The sequence below is a fragment of the Cygnus olor genome, chromosome 1 (assembly GCF_009769625.2).
Source record: "Cygnus olor isolate bCygOlo1 chromosome 1, bCygOlo1.pri.v2, whole genome shotgun sequence".
NCBI lineage: Eukaryota > Metazoa > Chordata > Aves > Anseriformes > Anatidae > Cygnus > Cygnus olor.
Window position 1 is genome coordinate 13687514 of NC_049169.1, and position 21054 is coordinate 13708567.

Below are 21054 nucleotides of genomic sequence, written 5' to 3' on the forward strand. Positions count from 1 at the left end.
CCTACTTTCACAAAATGGGAAAGCAGGTTCTTAACAAAGCTACTCATGCTGGATGGTAAATGAAGCTTTTGCTGTAGGCACATTGCATTTTTTGTTTATCATCAACACAACGATAGTTAAAACTCAGCTTGTGGTGTTGACAAAAAAAAAAAGAAGTTGGTTATTACAGGCTGATTTTAAGTAAGCATATAAAGCAATAAGATGTACTTTAATTTTTGGATATTCCCCAGTGCTTAGCAGAGAGGACATCGCTCTAGGTTTTCCAGATCACTAAAGGGAGATGTGAAGCCAAAGAAAGTATCAGTTTTGAGAATATAAAGAAGGTCCTGACACAAAGTTTTCTAGAAATTTACTTTCATGATGAGTAGTACTGAAATGCAAGAACAATGAAAAATCACATTTACCAGATATTTTTAAAATGATGGCTGCTCTTACCTCCCTGTTCACACAGCTGTTGTGCTAAGGCATCCTTGAATATAACTTGGCCCCTATGAGTAGCTGTAGCCCTGTGAACATAAAAAGACAACAATAAATGATGTAGCATACTCATTTATATATGCATATGTATGGCTATGCACATGAGTAATTGAATCAGAAGGCCTGCTGTGCTTTCTTCCTCTGCTTCTCTTTCTGTACTCTTTGTTTTTAAGCTTGTAGAACAATTTGTAGGGATTTTTTTCTGTACATGGCAAAAAACAAACAAACAAACAAAAACCTCCTAAACCAAAATGGCTAGGCTGGTAATATAAAGCACTAGAGTGGACATTCAGTGAAGGACATGAGTAAAAGCAGGTGCATTGCAGAACTCAGCACGTCACTCTGCCTGGGAATGCATACCTGCCTCAGAACAGGAAAGAAAAAATGCCTGTAGAGCTGGTGCCATGTAAAATTAACAGTCACACAGTCCAATAAGCTACAGAGATACTTTGATATGCTAGATAGAAATGTAGAGCTTGAATGGGTTTCCAGAAATCCTTTCTCGAAACAAAGGGAAAACTTGTCCAAAAAAGGAGAACCCACAACATTTCTCAGTACACTGTATTAGATTTTGCTGCCATTTGAGTTACTCCTTCTTTTCATTTCCCTTGTTGTCCAGAAAGTGGATCACTTTTTTTTTTCTTTTTTTTTCTTGTTGGAAAAACATCATCATTCTTTTCCTTTTTTTTTTTTTCCACCTCCACAAACTCACAAGCCCAGTACCTTCACACTGCCTGTCCTCTAACCATTCACCTTCTGAACAGCATACTATTTTCTTGGTCCCCACTGGTCTCTCTCAGTCTGCCTCTTCCTTTGAGGAAGTGATATGCCTATAATAGCACGAAGTGTTTCTATACTTGAAGTCTTACCAGTTTTGTCTATACAATAATTCTTTCCCATTAATGACCCACAGCTAACGGGCTGCCTAATGTACCATGGAGAAATATTTGTCATTTTGTTTTCCCATAATCAGCTAGACATCCAATGCAATTTGATTTGCTCTTATCTTACAGTGCTGCCATGCTAACAGTGCTGGTTATTTTTTATTTCCAATTGCTCATTTCATCTCTATTTCTTAAGTGTAACTTTGCAACTTAATTTTATCTTGTTGATTTCAAAATCAGTATTTGTCAGTGCTGACTCTGAATTCTGATTTCTCGCAGCTGAAGTTCTTCCAATACCTGTCTAGACTTATACACACTCTCATACATGTTCTTCACCCTTTCTGAGTCAGTAACAGAAATAATTAACATAAATAGACTCAAGATTGATCCATATGAATTCCTTGAAATAGCCTCTCAGCCCAACAGTAAGATATTGAAAACAACTTTATGAGTGTGATTTTTAGCCAGCTGTGTGCCCTCTCTAATGCATCACACCTGACTTGCTCATGAAACTGTCAGGAAGGAGCATAAAGGCATGGTCTGTAGAGGTAACTCAACATAGATCATTTTTTACTCAGCTATTAGGCCAGTTATGCTGACAGGGAAGAGCAACAAAAGCCATCTAATACTATATTTTTCAGATATAGGGGACCCTGAAGGTAAAACTCATCTACAAACTGCCAAACAGGAAAACTTGTTTGGGATCCAATTTGCTTCCTGCTCAATTAGGAAAACTCTATTTACCCCTATCTGTATGACCAGAAGTGCAAAATTACGGCTACCTGATGCTCTTAGGGCACTCAGGGAACTCCCTTCCCCTGTGCATGTTGCCTTGCCTGGCTGCTTGGACTGCTTGGTTGCTATGGAGGTGCAGGCAAAGCTGGGGTGGAGCCTCGCCAGGTAGTAAGAGTACTTTGGCCACAGTGCTGGGATCACATTACTGGTGTGAGGTTTTGGTTGTAGCCCCTACCATATACATCATACATCCTATTTTAGGATTTCAAACACTTGCGTAAAATACAGCAAAACTTCATGCTTTAGTTTTCCACTAACATTTCTTCCTCTACTACTGTAAGCTGTGACCATACTGAGTACAAAGCAGAATAAAAATAAATACATTGCCTCCACACATTAAAATAAATAAATAAATAGGTCATAAATACGCGAGGAAGCTGAGACTTTGAGACTTTGAGCCTCGTTTAACAGTATGACCTCAAGAAATTTTTACAGCTGTGTTGTGATGAACATGCACTTACATAAATTTCTGCAAATTCCCTCGCAGGTATATGTGGATGCACCAGACAGAATAAGACAAAACGATCTCCAAAACCAAACATATGTAGCCCAGACTTCTTTAAAAGGACTGGATTCGGAGACTTTGGTTAACAGATAAAATTGCAGGACATCCTACAGCCATGTCTAGGTGCAGACCAGCATGAACAGACATGTTTTGCAAATGTGTTTCATTCTGGGAATTCCAGGGTTTCAGCAAAATCCTTGTTACACAGTGGGATCCCTGTTACACACCTAAAAGAAAATGCCACACCTAATGCACAGAAGAAATTTTGTGCAACATTTCTATCTCTGCCCATTCTGGCAGTATGGAAGACAGGGCTGCTTGCAGACAAAGAAAAAGGAAACTTATGCCAGCCATGGGCTGACCCTCCAGAGAAGCTGTTTATGCAGTCACCCAGGATACAATTCAGGATGTATGCAACAAAGATAACCACAAAACTCCTCTATGAGGCAGATAGGAGCAAACTCTCAAAACACAGACCATATGCAGAGGGGAGCTTGAGTATGTGTCTGAATGCAAACACATACCAAATAATACCAATAATACCAAACTGAGTAGTGTATACTTGCACACGTGTAAGAAAAAGGGGGTTTGGGGATGGAGCCAGCATGTGGAAGGATTGTTTGCATCTTCCTGTGTCCATCATCCCTTGCTTGGTAGCGCAGACCAGGAGCCAATTATTGCAGCTCCACATTAGGAGCGATCTGTGCCCAGGGACAGCGGTGCTCTGCAGGAAGGGCACCGCTTCCTACAACACGTGCTCAAGTTAGCATTAGTTTGGCAATGGGCATATGCATTAGTTCTGCACCAGCCAGGGCAGCTTCAGAGAATTATTAAGGGTATTGCTCCTGTTTTCCAGTATTATCTGCTTGTTTTTTTCTCTATTTATGCTTTACGCATGGAGCAAATGCCAGAATTGCAGTGGAATTATACAGGAGCTAAGCTACTTTTAGAAAGAAGTGCAAAATGTGCCTTGCCTGTATTGAACTTCCTTCACTTATGATATTCCTACCTGTCACATGAGCTTAAAAGAACAGGATCAAGAATTTGGATTTTTAACTTTTAAAAATCCAAAACCATAGGCATCCCTATAGTGACACTCAAGAAATTATTATAGTAATTATAATAAAAATAATATAGGCAATGTTTAAAGAAGTCTTAAGTAGAGAAAGAAAATTATTCAGTTATTAATTGTGGTGTTTTCTTTTCTTGACATTATTATTAACTGATTTCTGTACTGTTTTTCAAAAGTTTCTGTACAGTCTTCTGTGTAGTTAAATGTTGCTTAGATGAAGAGTACTTAATTAATTGGTGTTACTCCCCACCAGCCTGTAGTCCTCCTTTGTCACTGTATGCTAATTATTTCCAGCTAAAGGGCAAGTGACCCATCAAGTATCACCTGTCAGCCAGGCAAAAGGCAGGATGCATGCTCTGTGTGTCCCCAGAGATAGCTCCTTCCCAGGAATCAATCTCTCCAAGGGGGAGAGAAATAAAAGAAAAATGGAAGGGAACAGGAATGTCCTGACATGGTAAGTGAGAGCTTTGAAAGAAAAACAACTTAGAGGTAATAAGGTTCCTCTTTACATTAACTTCACACCTCCATTAGCCTAGATGGATCTGTCTGCTTGGGGCTATGTAAGGGAGAAGAGAGAAAATGTGTTTTTAACAGTAGCAAGGAGAGAGAAACTGCTGAGAGAGGACAAAAAAGCTCTGAACACTGGAAGCCTCTATCTGGTGCCGAGGCTTGCTGCGGGTTCAACATTGCCAACTGACCTCGGGATTTCTATAACAAACTTTGCTTCCTACAACAGAACCACTAAAGGTGAAATCAAGTGCCAATAAAGACTTTTAGATTGGCTGTCACTGAAAAGGAAAAAAGAAGGGGACACAAAACAACACCCTGCTAACAAGCTTAAAACCACTTTATTCAAGTGCAGCATTGCCACCTCCTCTGAACGTAGCCTAAGTGACATCATTTTGTCCCCTATGTGATGACACAAATCATTCCAGCCTTCAGGCGATCTGGGAGAAACAAGTCCAGAGATGTTCACATCCGTTCCCAAACCCATGGTCCAGCCTCCTGCAGCATGCTTTGTGCTGCGTGCCCAGGAGCAGAGCACCAGCCCCAGGCCTCCCTTTGAGGGATGCCACCACCTGGTCATGCTCTGGGGTCAGCACAGCCTGGCCCTCGCTCTGCTCCTATGGTGGCTGGCAGCACCTGTGCCTTCCCCTGGAGCGAGGAGACAGGCACCAGAACAAACTTGTTCAGGAGGCATCTGGGAAGAGAGATTTCCTACAACAAAATACCTCATCTCATGACAGCCCCCAAAAGATTTTTAAAAGGATCATGGAAAATGAGGTTATAGAATCACAGAATCACAGAATGGTTTGGGTTGGAAGCGACTTTAAAGACCACCCAGTTCCAGCCTTCCAGCCCCCTGCCATGGGCAGGGACACCTCCCACCAGACCAGGTTGCCCAAAGCCCCATCCAGCCTGGCCTTGAACACCTCCAGGGATGGGGCATCCACAGCTTCTCTGGGCAACCTGTGCCAGTGCCTCACCACCCTCAGAGTAAAGAATTTCTTCCTTATATCTAAACTAAATCTACCTGCTTTCAGTTTAAAATAATTACCCATTGTTCTATCATTACATGCCCTCATAAAAAGTTATTCTTTTTCCCACATTAACACGGTTTAGCCCTGTGCCTACTGCTAGCAGCTGCATTGCTTGTCCTTGTGCCATGGTCATGACTATTTCCACTGGAGGAAATTTAGGATGTTATCCATTTCTCCAGGGAAATCAGTGGCTGGCTATACAAAGCTGAGATTTTTCTCCCAAACTGCATAGCACTGTCCCCCCTAAATCCAGTGGGATCCACTGACAGTACAGACTGTAATCCGTCCCTGCCACTGCCCTGTGATGCAGGAGATGTCCTGTGCTGATGGGTCTGGGCTAGAAGGGAAAATAAATGCATACATACTGAATAACTGCTGTCATGATTTTATGTTGAAATATCTTGTATTCCACAGTGGATTCGGGTGCACTGCCAGCATGCTGTGTTTTAAATCGAGTGTTTCAGCTCAGGAGACAATAGCCAGGAAAGGTGAGTGGGACTGAGCCCAGGCTCTCCTGGCTCCATGTGCAGCAAGGATGCATGGCAGCACTGCCCAGAGGCCAGGGCAGAGATTTGCCCTCTTCATCAAATAAACTAGGTGGGTTTTAATGTTTTATTGCATTTGTAAAACTCTCACTGCTTGAAGGGTTGTCCTCTTTTGGCTATAGTCCAAAACGAAAATAAAACAAAACCACACACACAAACAAACCCACAAAAATACTACCCAATTAACAGGTTTTAAAAAAATAAATAAATTAAAAAGCAAGATGAGGAATAGGTCTGCTGGGCATTAAGTGCCCAGGGCAGGAGCATCCAGCCTTTCTCGGAGGGAGTGTGAAACATATTTTCAAAATGTACTGCAAAGGTAGCTTGGTGACCATTGACTGGGTAGGGCAGGGTGTGATGCTGGTGTACACTTCAGCGTGTGTCTCCCATCATGCTGAAACCACCAGTGACCAGGTCTCCAACAGCGGCCAAGGAAGTGCTGGGATACTGGCGCTGGTTGGATGCCTCTGAGTTGTTTTTTCAGCCTCTGCTTGACTTGTAAACACAGTCTAATTAAAGTAGCAGGGATGAGGTATGTGCATCCTAAAAAACATGGTTGTGACTCTGCCTTTCCCTCCCTTTACCCAACTGTTTCTTCCCTGAGGTACTGTAAAAAAAAGTCATCTGTCCTGGCTATATTCAGCTGAAGCTGCCAGGGAAAGCTGGCAAGTAAGATGTGATTATTTATGTGGACATTTGTTCAAGAGGACAAAATTAACATGCTCGCTCTGAAAGCCTGGATCAGAGGTGAAAAGACTTCAGAGGGAAAGGCTTAAAATGGCCACAGAAAGCAGGGTATGCGTGAGAGGCCAAAGAGCAACCAGTTCACTTGTGGCAGCTGCCCTGGGCTGAAGCCTGCAGGCCATGCTCATGCATTGTGCTTCTGGCTGACTTTATCGTGAGCTCAGGCTCCTCTGCATTCGTATGGAGTAAGTGCAAGAGGAACAAGAGCCACCTCCTTTAACTCCTGTCTCTGAAGTTATCTCTGAGGTCAACCCATGCGGGGAAGGGCAGTAGGAGTCTAATCCAGGGGTGGTGTGAGTATCTTTGTGAAGATTTTGAATGTTATGTCAGAAAAAATTATGTCTGAGAGACAAAAAAATGCAGATGAAATGTCAAAAGGCTTCTCAGCAAGATCCAATAAACACCAAATAAAGAAATCAAAGTCTTCTTTTGTTGTGTTTGATATTAAAACAGTATTTAAAGCTGCAGGTGTGTATTTGTGTGTATGGGAGGGAGCGCATATCAACATATGTGTACCCATATCAACTAGCATTTGGTGAGACTACCCTGCCCTTAACAGAGCATGCAACACAACATGGATATGGCTGGCAGAAACCTCTACTGGCTGGGACAAACCACACAGAGTATGAGCAGTGATGGGCTCTTTCTCCCTCCCACACACTGTGTATGCACTGTAAAGAGCTCATTACCATGATGCTAGATACTTCAACGTGCGTTCAGCCAGTCTTGCAGAACTTTTCTCTCAGTGCACCCCGTGCAAAACATGCATTTTTTAAAACCTACAACTTCAACCACGCTCCAGATGAGACACTTCTAAGGTGTGCAGTGGTCCGTGCACCCTTCCGTGTGTTGGCCTGATGTGTACAGTTTTGACTGTACACATGGTCCAGTGCACACTTAGAGCACATGTAGAGAACAGGGCTCCAATACCTATCCCCATGTATCTTCTGCACATTTTTTTGTACTGTGACTATATTATCACCTAAACAGGTGATAATATACAAAAACAGACTTCTGTTTCAATCAAATATCAGTTGAAATATTGATATGAGGAGCCATTCATTTGTGCCAGTTTACCCTTTCTCATAAATAAAATTACTGATTAATTTTTCATGTTTAGTCTTTTCTAGCGTTGTTGGGAGAGCTGGTTTATCAGTAGGCTGAGAAAGCCACCCTCCATCCTGAAACATGGGTTTGGAGTCAGCTTGGAAACAATTTCCATCTCATTCATTGAGGTGAGGTCGGTTTTGTTGTTATTGTCTTTGACATTTTCAAAATTAAAAAAAAAAAAAAAGTAAACAAATGTTTAAGAGAGAACATGAAGATTTTCCAGAAATAAATTTAAGATGAAACGTGAAGGGAGGAATATAACAGTGAAATGGCAATATCAGTTGAAGATCAAGCAGATTTAAGCTTTTATGGTTTAACATGGAAAGCTGCCCCACACAGCTTCACTTAGGAAGTGCTGCTCTGATTAAGGGGCTGAATTAAGTACATATTTAAGTGCTTTCTTTAATCAAGTTTTGAATAAAAGTGGCAGAAAAATAAATGAGCTGAACATATAATTATTGAGTATATTACAGAGAATGGATTTGTGGCTACAGCACTGGAAGCCCTATCCCCTACACATTATAATTTATGAGAATTTCCTTTTGTAGTCATAAAAAAAAAAGAAAAAAAATGTCTGTGTGGTTACAGGGAGTAAGTACAGAATAGGGATACAATAGAACAATAAATATACATTAACAAAGAGGAAAAAATTAAGAATTACCATTTTAAACTGTAAGTAAACATTTCCATCCTCTTTTCCCCTGTATCTCAAGGAATAAAAAGATGATTTTCACTTCTATCTACTTTTATGTGACTAGAATGATTAGAGCCTCTTGCTGACTGAAAGCAGATTAGGACAATACTTTCTTCCCAGCTACAGGAAATCCAACATTTTCATTAGTATTTTGTATTGTGTGATTATAAAAGAAAGCAAACTCTATTTTTTCTACATTTTAAATAAAGTTTTTTTTTTTGCAGTGGCATCTGCCAAGCAGTCAGTTCATATAAATAATAGAACAAGCATCCATTGTCTCTATACTGACACAATGCCAACAACTAGGTCTCTGTTTTCCACCTTTTCCCGTGTTTGGGAGAGGGTGCTGTCCTTGTCTTAGGTTTTACTATCTGTTGTGTTTTACTACCTAGTGAAACATTGATTGCATGGATTTTCGTTTTTTAATGTTGAGGACTCATAAGTATTTAAAGTCCATATTTAGCCCTAGCCTAATGAATATATTATTTCTTTTTGTGTAAAAAATACTGTTTTTCCCAAACTTTGCCTCTATAGTCTTCTAAAGCCTATATTTAATCAAAATGTCTTTCAATCGCCTAAATTATCCTTCAAGAAGAAGAACAACAACAACAAAAATGTCTTTTCTTGTGTCATAGAAAAAAATGTTACAGCTTAGTATGGATTTTCAAAGTACCTGATACATCTAAAGGAACACAGAGGTATTAAGTAAAAGAATTTAACGGCACATGGTTATTTCCCGTATGCCCATACAATGAATAGTATCCTTTCCTTTACTTAACAAGGCGTAGTAATCAGATCTGACAGTGCTGATCAACTGGGGTGACTTGAGCAGAGGCCACAGAGGTGGTTGGGGCTGCAGCACCTGCCCTACAAGGAGGGGCTGTGGGACTGGGGCTTGTTCAGCCTAGAGAGGAGATGACTCTGGGGGGATCTGACAGCAGCTGTTCAAGCAGGAGAGCAGGCTGCCCAGGGAGATGGTGCAGTTTTTCTCCATCTCTTAAAAAAGCTTAAAATCTGAAAGAGTAAAATCTGAAATAGCATATGTGACCCTATGGTGGAAAAAAAATAATTAAAAAAAAATGCTTTTAAAAGATCCTAAGTAATGGAAAAAAAGGATGATTTTAAGGACACCTTTTCAGTTCACTGCTTTCTTGCCGTCTGTCTCGCTATCTGTTTTCCCGTTAAGGTTTGAGCAGCCTGCTGTAACCTGTTTTAGCTGCCTGCATCCCCAAAGGATGCTGCCAGCAGCTGCAGATAACCTGAACCATATGAGAATCTGGAACCTCACCCACTGTGTTTGCTTTACAACCCACACAGGGAAATCCTCAAATAGACAAATTAACCCCATTTCTTAACAAACACTCAGTTCAAAATTAATTACAGAGATGCAACTGGTGCATCCACATTGTGTAAAGCAGATTATAAGGGAAGGATAAAACCTGTCTCTTTAGACTAAAGCTAGAAAATGTTGCATCAAAAGTCAGAACATCCACATGCTGCAGCCCTGTGTCCATGGGACACATCTCTGCTTCCTACAGCTTCACTGGACACTGAAATATTACCTTCCTTGTCTAAAGTTTCTTTGTGTTCTTCCCACTGTCCTAAACATTTCAGAGGACTGAAAAACAGATGAAGTACACAAACCTTTCACAGATTTCTACAAATCAAATTATGGAAGAACCTGCTACAGCCGTTACTGAAAATCTTTTTATTCCCTACTTTTCCAAGAGGAAATTACAGCCCCCACTTGCCTCTTGTATGATGGGAACATGGCAGGTGGAAAAAAAAGGAAAAAAAAAAAAAAAAAAAGCAGGGTAACTAATCATACAAAGGACAGTTATTTCTCCTTCTTGGTTTTTAATTTTCAGCCAGACTTATGTGTTGGAAAAAAGCACATATCCCTTAAGACCATACCAGCTTACAAACAGAAATAGACAGGTGAAATATTGCCTTAGGAGAATAATTAATTTTGTCAGCCACTGAAAAAAATGACAAATTTGTTAAGTATTGCAGAACTCCAGCCAAAAAAAGCAGGTGGAAGGACATCAGGAATATGGCATAAACTGGAAAGGCTACAGTGAGGAGGTCTGGCATCAAACACCGGAGCTGGATGTACAGGGAAGGGCAGGAGGATATCCGGGAAGCCTGCGGGTATTGCAGGAGAGCCTGAGATGTGGCGTGAAAGCAGTTGGGAGCTATGGGGACTTAGTGCTTGAAGCCACGTGAAACAAAGATGCATGGATGGATTCTGCTGCTCATGGCATCGCTCGGTGTTTCTTCAACAAGGATATTTGTTTCAGAGAGGCCTGTTTAAGTAATGCTGCTTCTGAGCCATAGGCAGAATCTTTGATTCCTCCACCCAGGAGACCTTGGTCTGGCCACACAGACTCTTCATACCCCAGAGAAGTTCATAGGATAAGAAAATCCAGGCTGGAAAGGACCTCAGGAGGTCCCCAGGCCAACCTCCTGCTCCAAGCAGTCACCTGCATTGATCAAACACACACAACACTGCTATGCCTTCTGCCACAGTGTGTGACAGCATGTCCAGACTCACAGCTCTGGTACTCGTGAATGTTTTTACATAGTAAAATACTGCTAAAGTTATCAAGATTATTTTAAACAAAAACTGCCACATGAACTTTCGCTTGAATTGGTCAGTCACTTGGCACGGGCATAAACACTCTAAATTTACAGCTCATTTGGCCAGCAACCTCCCATGTAATATACTGTTCTGACAATAATGAGTCTGAACCCGTGCTTCTCACTAGGAAGCAATCCGTGATTTATCTCACTCTGAAATAAATTACCCACTAAGCTACATTGCCATAACACCTCCTTTTGATACCGCGTTGGTAAAAAATCTTTAAACCTATTATTAAAAAAGGACATCCAACTCTAAAAACCTTTCTCTTTAAGCAGAGTATTAATGGAGAGATCTATAACCACAGCCTTGAAAGAAACCAAATAAGGGAGAATCCGTAAGTAATAATGTAAGTACTTCTAGGATAGAGGGTTGGTGTCAGTTTTTTGTTCCTGACTCATTTTTCCTCTGAGTATAGATTTGTTTTCAGAAATTGTTGGCAGAATGAGCACAACACCGGAATGAATCTTTGTAGGAAAATATTTTGATGGTGTTCTGAGACCCTTTAGCACAGTCACAACATTGGGCTCTGCATGTCCCAAAAAATGGCAATATTGGGTAAAATGTAACCAGACTTTCACTCTTCATTTATTTGTTAATGACAGTTCCTAATCAAAAAGAATACATTTGGAATTCAGTTCAGTAATGTTGCCAAGAAGGTGAACTTTTCAAATACTTAAAAATAATTATTGCTCTGTTACATGAAATATTGCTTGGGTTCTCTAATTCCCATGCACAGAATCCCAAATACTAAGTATTCCAGATGAAGGCATTCATCAGAGACCTGCACATCTGGTGCTGTACATAACAGAATCGTGCTGGAAATTAGGGAAATTCATGAGTAATTTGTATATCTAAGAAGTTTATGGTTGATTAATAAAACAGCAAACTTGAGCTAACACGATGAAATAGGACCTTGTCTCAAAATTGATATGCTAATGGCTTTTCAGAGCACCACATATTTTAACATTTTTTTATGTCTGCATCAAATAAGCAGCAACATAAAAGGTGGGACTGTTCTTGTGAATCTCTCAACTTCATCTAAGGAACTTATGCAGTAGATGCACCACTGCATTTAATACAAGCCCCTGTGCCACTAGGGAAAGACACATCCCGTAAGCCGTTCAGGACAAACTCAGGACTGTGTCAGGCTAAGGCAGGCAGAGGTTTTCTAGCACCTTGGTGCTTCTGAGCAGTCTCTTTGGCAGAAATACACCAAGTACTGGCTCCATCAGAGTCTTCTGGCAATGGGAAAGAATAACATACCATCTCTAAGTTAAATCTTCCTGTGCAATGTAGGTAAAAATGGCCAGATGTCTGAGCATTGCCATTGTGGACGGAGTCAAAATAGATACTAGATTTGATGGAATGTCATATAAAGTTACCACAAGCATTTCCCCTTTTAAATGGTAATTCCCCTTCTTGAATAATTACTAAATACCCCATGATTTCTGAAGAGAAAATCACATCTGCACAGAGAATGGCTGAAATCTTGAAAAACTGCGACAAAGAAACAATGAACCAAAGGCTGTAAAGTACTCTGACCCTGTGGATGAGATGGATGTTGCTGTGCCTAGAAAGACTTGAAGCAAGACCCATCAAACAGATGGCAGGAATAACAGTAAACTGTGAACTGGTAAAGGCGTATGGATGACAGAGATACAATTATCAATTTAGAAGAAAATAAGACATATCTGAAGACAGCATCTGAAAACAATGTTTTAAAAATAGCACCCTAACTATGCAGTACCACTTGTTTGGCACATGCTGGAGAAACAGATAGACTTCATTCATTGGCAGAGATTAACTGTGCTATGTTATTCTAGTAGGAAGACTGTGAAAAAACAATATATTGCCAACAACAAACACAATGTTTTAAAATACAGCTGGTGATCCATGCCTTTTAGCTTCCAGGTGCATCCATCTCGGGGGATCCCTCATTCAAGCGGCTCATAGTAAGTTTGGATTCCTTGCACGACTTTGCTGTGCATTTCCTATTTTAAATTTTATCACAGAATCACAGAACTGTCTAGGTTGGAAGAGACCTCCAAGATCACCTAGTCCAACCTCTGACCTAACACTAACAAGTCCTTCACTAAACCATATCACTAAGCTCAACATCTAAAATTGATCATCAACATCTAAAATGAATCATTTATTGACCTCAGGCCAATCTGTTGCTTTGAAGCTGAAGACCTTTGTTTATATATCACTGATACTCAGTGGACACATGTTCACAGGTACCTTTTATGTTCAGAATTTAAAAATATTTATTTATTCCTGTTTCTCAGTATATACTGCACCTAAACATTGTTCTGGCTGTATTATTGACTATGAATAAAATGATATGAAAAATCATGAGAATTCCTAAACAAAGAGAAACAGAATTCATCATAAATATTTTAGATATATTTAGTCAACCAGAACATGAGTCCTATTCAGGTTTCCATTTACAAATCTTTTTTTTTTAATACTTGTTGTAAAACTTTTCATGTTGTCTTGTTATAGAGGAATACCTTACTGCTTTGCAGCTGGCAGTAGTATTGCTTTTCAATATTTTTCACAGTGCTACTTGATCTTTCAAAGAGTTTACCAATAAGAACATTGGAAAGATCTATTGGTTTCAGGAAGCATAATTGAAACTGCTCTTTTTTTTTTTCCAGATCACTTCATATACTTCATTATGCACAACAAAATACAACAAAAAAATGAAGAATATATTTGTTATTCAAATGCTAAAATTTGTTCTCTAGTGCATAAACATTGGTCCTACTGATTTTTATTTTAAAAGAACTGCATCTTATTTCTTAATAGTCTATTTTTACGGAAAAAAAATGTTTATAGGAATTAACACTTCTGAAACTCATATCAGACTAAATATGAAAGTCCCATTTTATTTTTTTGGGGGAATATACTTTTTGTTTTTTAAAAAAAAGATTCTGTTCAAAGCCTTGATGTCAGAAATTTCCAGCTACATTCCTGATGCCAGGTATGCTGCACTATACTCCTTTGTGATTTTACAATGAGTTTATTGGGTAGTGTGAAACTTGATGCATTTCCCTGTGTGCTGCCAGGCAGTTAGAGTGTGCACACAGCCATTCCCCACCTCAGGTAAGGAGAGGTGACATCTAAACCACAAGTTCATCACTTACAGCCACACTGGTATCGTTTTTCTTTTGACCTCTCAACTCAATTGAGACTCCTCCTGTATGTGATAATACTCCTCACTGGCTCCTTCAACAGGATCCTCTATATTCAAACTCCCAAAATAATGTATTGAAGACACTTAAGCTGCTGTATGCTTTCATTGGAACAGACCAACATGTTCAAAAATAATTAGTGTAGGGAGAAGGATGGATTGATAAACAACATTATCAGTCCAGCAATATATCTTAGGCTAAACATCCCTAAATTAAATTTATTTTCCTTGCATGTTTTTCTCTTACTTGTTTTTAACTGGCACAAGCACCTTTTGATACTGGTGAAGGTAAACTTTAATATAACTTATTGACTATCTGAAAACTGGACACTTGCCCAGGAATTGACTCTACTATGTCACCATGCACTGCATTTACCCATTTTGAGACATAACCTTCCTAATCAAATGACACACAAAATAATGAAGAAAAATTACCCTAGTCACTGCTATTTCAGAAGTACTAGAAGGTGAAATTCTGAGCTTGCTTGCAGTTAGTTCCTGTATTGGAGCTCTGTGTCTTGTACAGATTGATGTAATTAAGTAGATCCATGATAACTCTTTTGTTTGCACCTTTATATCCTGTCTAAGGATGCCACAACTAACAAGACATTAGTTTTCTTTGTGAAACTGAGGAAATAATGTCTTAGGCTCTTTCCTTGGGGTCTCAAGGCACCAAAGGCATTTTCCCTCCTTGCAAGTTCTCGGTATCCTTCCTAAAAGCATCTGCCACAAAACCAAATCATCCCAAGCTAGTCTGCTGCAGTTCGGGTGCTGGATGCCTGCAGAGGTAGATGCCTGCAGAGCTGAATGCTCAGAGATATGTTTTAAGGAAGGTCTAGAAATACATGGGTCACGCCCTCCTGTGAGACCAAGGGATCCCGCAGGGTCCTCAGACCTTCCCAAAACTAACTGCTCACATCTTTGATGTAACCCAGCACAACAGTGGGAGCAAGGGGTGCTAGATGTCTGGAGGCCAACAAGCCATTGCAGGGGAAGGAGGAATAAAGGAGGCATTCAAGATAAAGAATTTTTGGAATATTTGGAACCCATAAAATAGTAATAGGAATTTCTGATTTTCACATATACATGATTTTTTTTTCCTAGAAGTGTCTAAGTCTTGTTTACAAATTAGATAGAATAGTCTGATTTGCAAAACTGAGGTAACAAGATAATATTAATCCAAAAAGTTCACTTCCAACATATTTTTAAGTGAAAATGGAAAAATAAAAATAATTCTTCCAGCTTTGCGCATAAAATTTAAACATGTATTTAAATTGATTTTTCCCTCATCCTAATGCACATGTTCTCATCTCAGTGACAGGCCAAATATTCTTTGTTCAGCGAACCTTTAGCTTTTGAGTCTTTGTTGGTCTAACCTTTCTACTCGACCTGTAAAGAGAATAGGAATCCCAATTTGTGGGGCATGCCAGAACTCTGAAACAAATGCGGTTGCCATTTGCCAAGGAGTTTCGGGGCAGCACAGGGTGGGCAGTGGGATGGGTCCTGCCCACCCACTCCAGCCCGAGGAGAGGCAGCAGTGACAGCAAGCAGTGGTGGTGAAGGTGGGGATGCAGCTCCTTTCCTCACTGCACCATGCTTATTCCAAGTTTATATTCACACACGAACAAGGCATGAAAGATGTGGCACAAGGAGCCTCAAGTCTGATTTTTCTCCCTGTCCAGCGATAAGTTATATTCATCTCTTTCTTTTATAGTATTTTGTTTCTGAACAAATTTTAAACAAAAGTTTAAAATAGTAAAAAAATAATAGTCCTTCATCTTCAGAAACACATTTTTTCTGGTTTTGCGTTAGGTATAAACATTAGTATTCTCCCATGAATGCAGCTCCTTTCAGTCATACATTTAAAACGTGATGGCTATTTTGCTAACTCTAAGAAATATCTAAGAGTATGTCCCACTTCTTACAGGCAAGCAATGAACAAACTCACAGTGAGTGACAGCCCTGGAATCATCCACAGATCTCGCATACCTAACACCTGTAATAAACTGCCTCAATAGTATGAAAAGTTAAATCTTCTTTCTTCAAATTACTTTTGTATCTGAATGACACTGTCAAGTATTCATACACACTTTGAATAACACTGAGGTAAAAGCACATTTCCAAGTCATACCTGATTCTAAATTTAGCCTTTCTAAAAACTACTTTTTTTTTTTCTTTACAAAAGCTAAAAAGGACAGATATATTTACATAAAATGAATAAAAAGTAAACAAATACTATATAAATGTTCTTATATGCTTTTCAGTACTCTGGATTTCAATGCACTAGTTCAAGAAGAATTTAAAGAGATAAGTAAAGGAAGACTATAACGAAGAGAGGGTTTATTTACATTTCTGTGGGAAGAGAAATGAAAATAACATTAAGAAATACTAGAAATGTTAAGTTTTTAAAATGTAATTTAAATAATCAACAATAGTATTTATAGCATAGAATAGGCAAGACTTATCTTTATATTTATGGATTCCTTTATGAATCACTTTAAGTATATTCATGTAAATATATTCCTTTGTGGCTTGTGGTAGAAATAATGATACCATTTGTACACAAATAAATAAAAACACAAATGTTATTCCCTTGACAAACTGCACCGTATTACTATATATTATTCTCACACAGAACATAAAGGCATATAGAAAGAGTCTGAATGCAATCAGAAGAGGTATTGTAAAACATATTTTTGACATCTTCTAGCCCAACCTACACCTAAATGAGAGATTGGTGCCTCTTATGAATTAAACATAATTCTTGATTTATGTTCTGTAACCCTTGTATCAAAAACCATAGTTCCAGAGCAATGTCACTGTGAATTCATTTAATGATATTGATGGTGCAGCTAACACAGAAAATGCAAAGTAACAAGCAGTGCAGAGCATGGCTTTATAAATCACTCCTACAAAGAACTAGGCAATAAATAACAAGCCATTAATTCCCTCTAAATTATGCTAAAATACTTAAAATACTTGTGTAGCAAATTATAAATGCCTGCTATTTCTGGTAAAAATGTGAGACTTCTAACCAAGAAATTTTATCAAATCACATTGCACATATCAAACTTTAGAGTAACTAGTTTTGTGTGAGAACTTATTTCTTTAAAACAAGACACAATTTGTGTCTGGAAGAAGAAAATATTGCAGTTATGCCATCCTTGACACCAGATCCTTTCGAGTACCCTGATTCTGAATTACACCTCTGCTTCTACAAGTCAGTGCTGTGACGGTGCAGGCATCTCCCCGAATGCCTGGTGGTGCTGGTGCAGCACCTGCATGCAATGAGCCAGGTCCTGAGTGCTTGCACCTTGAGTTACCAGCACGTGGTCTCAGGAGAAGAGCTCATCTGTTGGTTACCAGCTATGCTGATACTCACACTGCGCGTGGTGTGGCTGGCTACTTGTACAGTACAGTCCTGTGCAATGTGATTTAAAATAGCAGAATCTGGTCTCATGGAGATTTGGAAACATTCTCCTGTGAGAAGACTAAAATTGGAGTGCAATGGAGAATTAATTTACAATTTAATTTACAAAAACATCTGGCATTAAAGGTAGTCAAGAGATGTTAAAGGTGAGAGAATTTGACAGGAAAACCAGATAATCTGTTTTTTTAAGGTCAAATCTTCAATATTTTGGATAATTTAGTTTCAAGTGTTGGTTTTTCTGTAATGTTGTATTGTTCTGTAATGTGTTGGTTTTTCTGTAAAGTGTTGGTTTTTCTGTAATCAATAAAACCACCCCAACTGTACTTATCAGTCCTAACTTCTTGAATCCTGAAATTTAATCCAATTTCATATCGTCTACAATTTGTGAGTTATCAACTGTAGAGCTGGATTATGACCCTATTGTGCAGGCCACGACTGGTATGATGGATGCAATGACCACAAAAGAAGTTGTTTGCTTTCCCAGGAACTTTGGGACCCCAGTCCCGACCTATGACCCCAACAGGGAACCCCTTACGTAAAGCTGTTCACAAATATCTCAGCCTCCTTGTTGGATCTGCTAATAGCTTCAGAGGACCCAATCAGAGGGAAGTAATTGTGCTCAAAAGGGCAAGATTACAAGCCCAAGAAATCTGGTTAATGTACCATGCACCCAACCATGCCTGCTGGTGCTCCAATACAGCTCTTTCATGATACTTGGCCTATCTTGTCAAAAAGGAAAAAATAGCAGTCTGATAATTTGTGTGCTATTGCACTCAGGAAGGCTGTTTTATTCCTTTGTAACTCTATTAAGTCCAAGGAAAAATTCCACTCTTAAAATCTCAGTGAGAAAGCTGAGGGCTAAGGCTGAGTGCAGGAGATGACCACTGTCCCCATTTCATACACATTAAGGTAAAACCTTTTCATGAGCACTTTTTACCTTGATTAACAAACAGTGCTTAACAAGGCAATAAAATTGGTGGAACTGCTAGAACATGATATGTATGACGTCTGGGTTTGGGCTTCCCCAAGCTGTTCTGGCTCCTCCACCACTGTCCCTTTCCACAATCCACCAGTGATCTCCAGAACAAGTACCTTGTAATCTGTTGCTTTGATAATGGAGATTTGAGGACTGCCACAGGCATAGAAACACCAGTAAAACTAATAAAAATTGCTCTGGAAGAGTAATTAAGTAGTCACTCAGTAATTTCTACTTTTTTTTTTTTTTTTTTTTCCAAAATTTCTGTAGGCGGGATGCTCACTTTCTGTAGAAACTCTCCCAAGGCCTGGCTAAGCCTGTGCCCCCATTAGCTTCACCATCTCACCACAAGATCACTCTCTTTTTTTATTTCCCAGGTTGTTTTTTCTGTTCCCACACATTTTTGTATTTCCCAAAACAATCCTAAGAATTTGCCAGTGGGAAACACAGAAAACAGCTCTTTCTAACTATCCCATCTGGAATTATATCTCCCAATTTAACTTTTCCTTTGAAAAGAAACCACTTAGTCTAACATTGTTTTAACTATGTTTTTAGAATAAAAGGGTAATTATACTCTACATATATCAGCCTCGATGCTAAAATTTAGCTTCATCTATGTGTAACTGTAGCAGTCACTGGGAGACCACAGATATGCTAGTCACTGTAGGTCTTCCCCCCCCACCCCCTTTTTTTGTTTGTTTGTTTGTTTTATTATTTTTACAACCTCCAACAGCCCTTTACGTACTAACAGCTGTATTAAAGAGCTCTTGCTCTTTAATTGTTCCAGTAGTTGCATGAGCAGATTGAGGTCAGCATAATGCCCTCAAAATTCCTAGTGGCAAACCGCTGGTGTTACATACATTGAATCTGAGATGGCCATAGCCCAGACTTTTCCACATTAAAAATCCTGAGTCTGACCCAGTTATCCAGCTCTGGCACAGGTTATCTCTACAACGGTCCCTAAGACACACAGCAGCAGAATCTAATCGCATATACTGCAAGTATTAGATACAGGCAAAGTACTGGAATTTCAGTCTGTAGAGACCTGGTTCAGCTTTAAAATTCATCAAAATAAAACTTTAAAATATAATGATAAATACAGACTGTTTATATGAACAATGACAGTAAAAATCATTACTGCTTTTCCTAGCTACTATCTTAACTACATTTCCTAACTCTAACAAAACCCTAAAATAAAGTACTGCTAGCACCAAAGTTACACTTCTCACATTTTGCCTTAGTAGACCAGCAATCACTCTATAGCTGAAGACAGCTATTCTTAGTTTGGTGCTATTTTGGTAACGATACTGCTGATTTAACTTCACCCGTACAGACTCTCTGAATGCACAACTTCCCATATGTGCAGCAGGCAGCCAGCTTTCAGCTGGTGCACTCTCTGTCGGGTGCTGCCCAGCCACGGCTGGAAGTGCTCTCAGCCTTTGACAAGTGCTTAGTGAAAGAAATTTTGTAGGAATGCACAAGCATGAAAATTATTATTGCATTCTCGGTGATCTTGGAGGTCTCTTCCAACCCAGACGATTCTGTGATTCTGTGATTACTTGTTGTCATGCTAATTTTGTTAAGGGTCTGTCAGAGTTTCATTATAAACCATATTTTCAAGGGGTTCATAAATCAGCCATGAAATGTATTCTGTGCTCAAACTTCTCAGAGTACATCCTAAAAACATTATTATTTTACCAATTTGGGGAAAAAAAGAAAAAAAAGAAAAAAAAAAGAAAGAAACAAGGTCTATTAAAAATCTATTTATTAACTTTTCAAATATAATCTGAAAGTTTAAAGCTATTGGTAAAGTCCTCCTAAACAGAGTAATGCAAATGTTCCAGCACAGGCAAATGCTGAGCTTCACTTGCACTCTGATTTTGTTACTATATCTGAAAATCTAATGATGCTCATGACAGCTTCATAAAATTGTTTTAACACTTCTGTTTCCACTGGGGTTTCTACCCCTCAGGTGTTAGATGTGTTCAATGTTCCTCAACCCACGAGCTACTCACCAAAGCCTCTGGGCAGCTGAAAGCCCCACGATACATGCCACATCCCTTGGAGGTCTGGAGCATGCCCAGTTCCAGGACCAGCTCCCAGGTACAAAGGATCATCATCCAAGGGTGTTAGCTACTGTATCCAGGCTTTGACCTCAAAAGCTTCCCTTCTGCCCAGCTGGGTATTAACATTACCAGTCACATTCTGCAGCAGAAAAACTCTGCTGCCAAAAATGGGACAAAACCCCAGGTCTGAAATCCAGCTTAACCACCTGTAAGACAGGTACATCAAGAGCCATGAGTTGCAGATGCAAATAAATTACTTTTACCAAACTAAACCACCGCAACTAAAATTCCCTTTATGACAAATGTAAGTCATCTTTAACCAATTACACAACATCTGTCAGTCTCAGAAATATTTGTTCTGGTTATGTATATATA

At 39.4% G+C, this 21054-nt stretch overlaps 1 protein-coding gene across 3 annotated transcripts in view; it reads right to left on the reverse strand.

Annotated features, from left to right (window-relative positions):
- Positions 1-21054, reverse strand: part of RELN (reelin) — a 296590-nt gene that overhangs the window by 179700 nt on the left and 95836 nt on the right. For all 3 annotated transcript variants that reach the window (XM_040544577.1, XM_040544576.1, XM_040544575.1), the window contains exon 4: positions 436-506. In XM_040544577.1, the coding sequence (XP_040400511.1) occupies positions 436-506 (71 nt within the window). The remainder of the gene's footprint in view (positions 1-435; positions 507-21054) is intronic.